The 8,320-nt window shown below is 44.9% G+C and overlaps 1 protein-coding gene across 1 annotated transcript; it reads right to left on the bottom strand.

The window, feature by feature from the left end:
- On the bottom strand, positions 1-6,339 carry LOC308152146 (techylectin-5B-like; the record flags this gene model as incomplete). The annotated part of the gene is made up of 7 exons (XM_080525061.1): positions 1-531; positions 887-1,082; positions 2,518-2,734; positions 3,291-3,428; positions 3,718-3,832; positions 4,313-4,432; positions 5,980-6,339. 7 exons carry the CDS (start codon positions 6,337-6,339, stop codon positions 385-387), a joined length of 1,293 nt encoding a protein of 430 aa, XP_080381187.1. The 3' UTR covers positions 1-384.
- Between the last annotated feature and the right edge of the window lie 1,981 nt (positions 6,340-8,320).

Here is an 8,320-nt window from a genome sequence, read left to right as displayed (position 1 = left end):
TGATCATAAATAAATCCACATAATCAAAATATATATCCACATGGAAAAATCCACATATTCCATGGTAGTCACAGTTTTACGGAGATCCAGTAGTGTGAGAGACAAGTGTATAGCACCACACTTGGAGACACACAGTCACGCAACTGGCTGCTGAGTTAGCTTCTCTTGTCCGACCTAGACCGTTCCTATCCTTACCAGGGGTGACTAATAGTCAATCTCTCTCCTCTTATCCCCGACCAGGAAGTAGGTTTCAAATGATGGAAGATCACAGCCCGTTCTAATCACTGACACCACGTATTTCCACAATGATGTCATCACATTCGCAGAGACGTCGGCGGTGATTGTTGAGGGTGGATCGTCATCGTGACGAGGTTGTGACGTTGCTCAGGGCGACATGCGAGGTCGGAAGGCGTGTGGCCGGATCATCATGCTGGCTTTCCTGAGGGAGTAGTAGTCGGAGTCTTTCCAGGAGTACCACACCATCCCGTCTGGACCCAGGGGGTTCTTGCCTTTCGGGGAATACCGCCCCCCCTTGGAAGATCAGAATCACACATCAGTTGTGGTACAAGCCATTGTAGACATCTTTGAGATTATATTATCATAATTATTATTATTATGATGATGATGATGATTATTATTATATTATTAGCTTATACAACTTTATTGTCCATCCAGGACAACCCTCTGCATCGCTGGTGTGTGTGTGTGTGTGTGTGTGTGTGTGTGTGTGTGTGTGTGTGTGTGTGTGTGTGTGTGTGTGTGCGTGTGTGTGTACAGTCTGCGTGTGTGTGTGCAGTCCATTTGGAATCAGTCTGCTTGCATGTGTGTGTGTGTGTGTGTGTGTGTGCGTGCGCGTGCGCGCGTGCGTGTGTGTTGATGCACCTACCCTGTAGTAGACTCCATTGAGGTTGGCATAAAAACACTGGTTGTACCACCAGCCTCCGTGGGAGATCTCAGCACAGATGTTGCCCGTGTCTGGGGTGCTGAAGCCCTGCTTGTCATGGTACCAGCTGAAGGAGTCCTCAACCGTACCACTGAACCCAGACACGTGGAGACGATACTGACTGTCCTCCCCGTCCACACTGCACATACACAAACACACACAGGAGTAGCACACACACACGGACACACACACACACAGCGACAGCGTGCATCAAAGGAGAAGACTAGCAAATAGTAAACAACGCAACGCCTGCAGCTAATGCTAGAATATACTGGAGTCTAGCCGCGCTAGATTATCAAAATGAAACAGAGCTCACTGTTTAACTTCTTCACAAAAAACCTTGCATTGATGACGACCAGCCTGACACAAGGCCTAAAACAGCTGAGGAGGATGTTTCTCCATATCTCCCTCCCCCTCAACAAGTGGCACCGGCGCCTTCAGAGACAGATTGGCTAGAGTATAGCACTAAACTGGATGATGTATTTTGAACATTGCCACTTTAACATTGATGTCAAGGAGGACAGATTTAATTTTTACCATGTTGTGTATACCCACTAAGCTAATAAAGCCCATGTTGTGTATAAAACACTAAGCTAATAAAGCCCATGTTGCGGCTGTGGCCAGACACAAAGGGCAGGAAAAGGTGACAATCGGGAGCGACTGTGACTCAGGAGGTAGAGCTGGCGTTTAATGATCCCAAGTCCGGCGGTTCGATCCCTGGCTGGCCACGTGTCGAGGTGTCCTTGGGCAAGACACTGAACCCCAAATTGCTCCCAATGAGCGGGCAAGCGCCTAGCATGGTAGCTTGCCGCCATTAGTGTGTGAATGTGTGTGTGAATGAGGGGCCATTACAATTAGGCACACACATCTAGGTCACACAAGACAAACAGGAGCAATTCGCTTCGACTTTATAACAAAACAAAAAAACGGACACATGAAAGTTGTCATTGACATTTAGCTTTTCTGTGTGAAACAAGGCATTGCTCTAGTCTACAGGGTCACAAGGAATACACAAAAAGCATGAACAGAGGAACTTTCTTGAATTGTTTGAACTGATTTGTGCATAATATGATCCTGAGATAAAAAAGCGCCTTGATGAGCTTCCAAGTAATGCAAAAATGATGGGCCCTGACATTCAGAATGACCTCCTTGAGTCCTTTTCTCTGTATTACGACTATGCAAATTTTTTAAATAATTTCTTCTGAGTGAGGCAGTCCCACTAATATTTATGGATAGTTACAATGAAGATTTAGACATGAAGGATGGGTGAGAGAGAGAGGAGGGATGACTGCGGTTACATGGTCAGTGCTTAACCCGCTACGCCACCTAAGCGCCCCGACTACTATGCATTTTTAGCTGACGAATACAAAGACCTCTCGAAGAAGGAACTAGTTTCTGTCTGTGTGAGGTACATGCATAATGGCAATCTGAGAGAGAGGACTGTTAAATTTACCCACATTTGGCGACTGTTAATTTTGGACACACACACACACACACCAGTATCAGGGCTTCAGATATAGATCATGCTATACTGTATACAGTATATACTGTATATCATAGCATCCCATACTCACCTAAAGCTCTCGTATAGAGCGTGTTTGTGTTTGTTAGTCCAGTCCTCCAGATCTATCCTGAGACTGTAGTCTCCCTGGCTGGTGAGGTCGTGTATGTGGTCGTTTCCCAGCCAGAACTCTGAGTGCAGGTCTCCAAAGCCCTCCTTATATTCCCTCCAAGTGCGGTCAAAGTTCACTGAGCCATCCACGCGCCGCTGAATCATCGTCCAACCACCACCTGTAGAAGGAGAGGGGGTTCGGGGATAAATTATGTGTATTAGGTGTCAGCAGCCATTTCCTGTTGAGTAGCCATGACTGAACAGTGTGTGATATTTGTTAGAAAGAGAGAGCTCAAAAAGAAGCAAGTGGTATTACGACTCGCAAAGCATAGTCTCATAACAGTAACTAAATCAATGTTGTATAGACAAATTATAGCCTATAGGGGTGACAAGTTCTATTTTTAACAATGCAATGTGTGATGCTTCTTATAAAGCTATCATATTATGCTATCCAACAATTTAGTTTGTCAGGCTGTGGTGATCAGGATGTAAAGTTTTAATGAGTGTTGTTAAATGTCATACGGTATAGCTAAGCTGTCACCACATCAGTAACACAACGATTTTTGTTTCTTTTCCCGGCAACACGGCAAATTATCCCGCCCAACCCCACCCTACAATGTGATATTTAATCCCGTGGTAATACCGTATACCGTGGGAACATTTGCGAAGGATGCTGCTCAACCCAAGTGTGTATGTGTGTGTGTGTGTGCCTGTGTGGGGGGGGGGGTATCTCACCCTCTGTGTCCATGTCACAGAACACCTCCACGGGCATGGCCCCCAGCGAAGGCACCACAGTGTAGAGGCCAGATCGCCTCACACCGTTGTAGTAGATCGAAGCACAGTCTATGGGACAGTTCCTCACATGCTGGACTTCTGGAGAATGAAGAGAGACAGACAGTTTAGTTTACATAGAAACGGCACTGTCTCCCTCTGCTGGTGAATTGTGAACATAAGAGATATGTGCGTGCGTGCGTGCGTGCGTGCGTGCGTGCGTGCGTGCGTGCATGGTTGTGTGCACATTTCCATGTATGCGTGTGTGTGTGTGTGTGCACATGTATGTGTGTGCGCGTGTGTGTGTGTGTGTGCGTGTGTGTGTGTGTGTGTGTGTGTGTGTGTGGGTGTGGGTGTGGGTGTGGGTGTGGGTGTGGGTGTGTGTGTATACCTGGGTGCAGGGCCTCCTGTGCGCTCATCAGAGGGGTGGTTCGGACAATGTTGATCTTGCACCCTGGGTTCCTACGCACTCTCTCCACCAGCATACTCAGGTTATGGATCTGGCTCTAGAGTGAGACCCAACAAACGATTTCCCAAGCAGTCTTTAAGAAATGTATGCAAATTATTGAAAGCAAATAATAATCTACATTCTTCTTTCAAAAACAATGTGACATCTCTGAACATTATTTCGACCTCAACATCTTTAAAAAACCAAAAGCAACGACGCCTCTTACGTTGTTTATGACGTAGCAGGCCTGGAGCAAATACTGTACGTGTCAAATACTTCCCAAAACGAGCTGCACTTGTTTAGTTTAGTTTGCCTGGTGGTATATTCCCAAAGGAAATGAACCAATATTCCCCAAATCCTTAAAGTGCAAACTTCTAGCTAAATCTCAAAACACCTCAAATAATTCCAGTGTCAAATAATATTTGACCCAGGTCTGATAAGTAAATATAGCGCATTGTCATGCTTTATTATGAATTTATTATGAATTATGAATTATTTCCCACTCAGACCAGTTGGGGTGCTGGGTAATGTAGGCTACCTGCAGGTCGAAGATGAGAGTGCCTTGCAGGTGCACTAGTGTGGTGGCCTCTGCGTAGTGCACCTCCAACTCATGGAAACGCTGTTCCAAGGAAGAGTTGATACGATCCTTTTCTTCACTCTGACACACACACACACACACACACGCAAATACACAAAATAGCACAACGGTAAGTAAAATATTTGGTGATTTAATTTTGTGTTGTGATACGGGAGACAGAGACAAATATAGAGAGACAGAGATGGACACAAGACAGACAAACAGACAGACAGATAAACAGAGAGACAGACAGACAGGATCTCACCACCCACAAAGTGGGGCAAAGCTAAAAGTTAACCAAGGCGGTGGCTCATTGCCTAACTCCAGCCTCAGCCATACTATCTACAATCACTCTATTCACAGCCAAAAACCCTAACCCTCTCCAACCCACACCACCCAGCTCTATCCCTGGCCCACATACACTAGGCCCTCAGGGTTGCCAGATGGGACAGGTTACCACTGAATGGGCTACTTTTGATGACACTGAGCCAGGAAAAAAATAGTTTTTAGACTGTGGTTAGGCTGGAAATTGTCAATCCCATCTGGCAACCCTGTAGGCCCTATCCCTGGCCCACACATCGCAAACCCCAGCCACAAGCCTCTATTTCCCGGGCCCTGGCGAGCGCCACGCTGAGTGAGGGCTTACTGCCGCAGACACATGGAGCGGAAGGCTAATCCTGTTAGCGCTTCAGGGTCAAGGACGGGTTGGTGGGGGAAACATGCAGAGTTACTGTACTGTGGCACAGGACTGGACAGGTGCCTGCAACACAGGTGGGGAGAGGCGTCATCTCCCCAAAACAGATGGACCTGAAACTCTGACGTCCCCGTTCCCCCTTACCTTCACAGATTTGCTGTCTTCTCAGGGAATTGGCAGCTTTCGTTCGTCATTTAGTGAGAGTCCTCTAGAACCCACTTTACTGTATATAGCTCAAAAGGCTTGACACAGTGCAGATGGTTGCTGTGCCAACTCTTGAATGGTTGCTCACCTGTTCCTCTACACCACACTGACAGTTCTAGAACCTGAACACAGTGCAAGGCTGCAGGCGGTGGCGTAACTAGACTCAAGATGGCGCCGTGCGTGGCTACTGTGCTTCGTGCTCCTGACCAACGCTTTATTGTCTGCAAATTGTCTGGATACTGCTAATTGTATCCTGTCTTATTTGTCACTCATGTTATTATTATTATTAATAATAAGAATAATAATAATCATAATATAATATATAATAATATGTTCTATACAATTTTGTTTTTGTTGTTTTTTGAATTATGCCTATTGCCTTATTGTCTTGTGCTGCAATGTCAGGAACTGAAGCCGAATTTTACTCTCTTAAGGCCAATGCACACGGCGTGCGATTTTGTCGCACCACTGAATTCTAAACCATTGTTTTGAATGAGACAATGCACACGGCGTGCGATGCGATATTGTCGCACAACAACATTCGATTCTCCATTCACACCAATTGAAATAATTCAAAGAATTGAGAATCGAATGTTGTCGTGCGACAAAATCGCACGCCGTGTGCATTGGCCTTTACACTTGTTTACACTTGACGTAACAATAAGCTTGAAACTTGAAACTAAACTCAAGGCTTGTACAATACTGATATTCTAGAAGTTCTAGAACCCACCTGCAGTTCCAGAACCTTGATGCGGTGCCTGTGGTTCCTCAGCTCCTCCTGCAGTTCTGAGATGGTCTCCCTCAGCGTCAGGATCTGCTGCTTCCGCTCTTCGTTCTCGTGGAGCCAATAGGAGACCTCGTCCGTGCAGCGGAACATGTCCGGACAGCGCTGGTCCTCCAGCTGAGGCAGGGTGGCCACCAGCCGACACATCCCATTGTCTAACACCTGGTTACTGTACTCGCCACACTGTGAACCCCCGCCGATACGCTGAGTGGTAGAGTCCAGGTCTTCTCCAGCAGCCTCCAGGATCAGGACCAGAAGGACACACAGAGCAAACCATGGGACCTGGAGGGGGTAAATGAAAGCCATGGTCCTCCTCTGGTTAGACCGTTGTAACTTATTCAGTCGGAGCAGTCTGACCGCTTCGGGAGGCTCTGTGCTTCACCATTTAGGCGATCAGGTTTCTCTCTCTGCTGGAAACAATGTAAATCCCATGAAAACTAATAGAAAAAGATCACAAGTTGCAACAGATTTCTTATAGAGGTTTGGCTATGTGCAATTAAATAACAGTGACTCCATAAACAGCCTCTTACTCGTTCACGCATGTGTGACACATGTGTCTCTTTGCCCTGCTCCAATAGTAAAAGATGTAAAAGATAACTAGGGTCGTGACCTCAGAGAAATGTTTGTGTGTGTTTGTGTGTTATCTGAAGACAGACTATTATGCCATCTCCCCTCTTTTCTTAAGCCCACTTCTCTGAGGTCACGACCCTAGTTATCTTTTACATCTTTTACTATTGGAGCAGGGCAAAGAGACACATGTGTCATACGTGACATACACACACATGCGTGAACGATGGCTTAAGAAAAGAGGGGAGGTGGCATAATAGTCTGTCTTCAGATAACACACAAACACACACAAACATTCAACAACACATCACTTTCCAGTCTCTGTTATCACTGTGCTCCCTCCTCTTTAATCACTAACATTTTTAAAAATACAGTATATATGTTCTTTTTGTTATTTGTATACATACATAATGGTGTGTATTTTGTAACAATGTGAATATATTTGCCCTACCCTGACAAGTTCAGAAAACTATTTTTAAAAGAAAGAAAATACAGTATATACAACCCCTGTGTGTACTACATGTCTAACAAACCTACATAAGCACAGTATTAGCTGCATGCAGGCACTCATTGTAAATCAAGAAATACCTCTTATCTTGGCCAGTCTCTCACCCCACTCCTTGCACAGTCCAGGTCGTCCGACCCTCCCCATTCTCCTTCTCTCCCCTCTTTCTCACTCTCTCCTTCCCTCTTTCTCACCCTCTCCTTCCCTCTTCAAGTCTCAATCTCTCACTGTGGCGTGTCAAGGGAGATGTAGAGCGGTGTGAATGTGGCACAGCGGAAATCTTATCCTCATAATCCAACTAAAGAGGATTCACCTTAGGGAAAGTGTTGAAGAAAGAGAGGGGAGGAAGAGAGAGAGAGAGAGCGAGAGAGAGAGAGAGAGAAAAACTCAATGTTTAAATAAGAAACCATGAATATATATTATTGACACACACACACACACACATATACTGTATACAGTACACGTATACTGGAAAATGTATGCACTCACAGCAATGTAAGTCACTTTGGATAAAAACGTCAGATCAATGGCATATATTATTATTATATTACATTACAGTTATAGTTTTGGATTCTATAATCAAAGAAAGGTAGAGACGACACACAAACACCTGTGAGTTGTATAGTATAACCACACAGTTATCTTGATCAAAGAGAGAATACTGTATAAAGAGTGGATGGGTGGGGAAATGCCCCTCATACAGTACAGTTACTGTGCTGAGCCCGGCACAATGCCCTCTGCCACACTAATCAAACCAGATTTATAGGCCCAACATGTCTTTCCCAGGAAATCTTATGCCAGTTACAATCATATTTACCATCATTCATATATCCACTATATCATCCAACAACCCCTATAGCCTAATGTGGAAATCAGATGAATGGCCTACGGGTATTTTTGTATAGATTTTGCATGGATTGTTAAAAGAAATATCTTCCTTTCCGTTTCTATAGCACTGTGACTGCTTATCTTACCGAGGGTTTTACTTAGGATGACGGAGAGTGTGGTTGATTCACTCAATTAGACAAATGTACTTATTGTAAGTCTAAGCTTTAGATAAAAGCGTCTGCTAAATGACTTAAATTCTAGACATAAACGTGATGATCCATTGGGGCTGATCTACTTGATTGAGTCATTGACATATATTGTTAATTTGACGACAATGTTTTAGTGTTATCTTCAAAGTTTGGAAGGCAGCCCATGTGTTCCTTCCCC

This window comes from Nansenia antarctica, assembly GCF_963989245.1.
Source record: "Nansenia antarctica genome assembly, chromosome: 1".
NCBI lineage: Eukaryota > Metazoa > Chordata > Actinopteri > Argentiniformes > Microstomatidae > Nansenia > Nansenia antarctica.
This window is presented reverse-complemented; position numbering and strand designations above follow the sequence as displayed.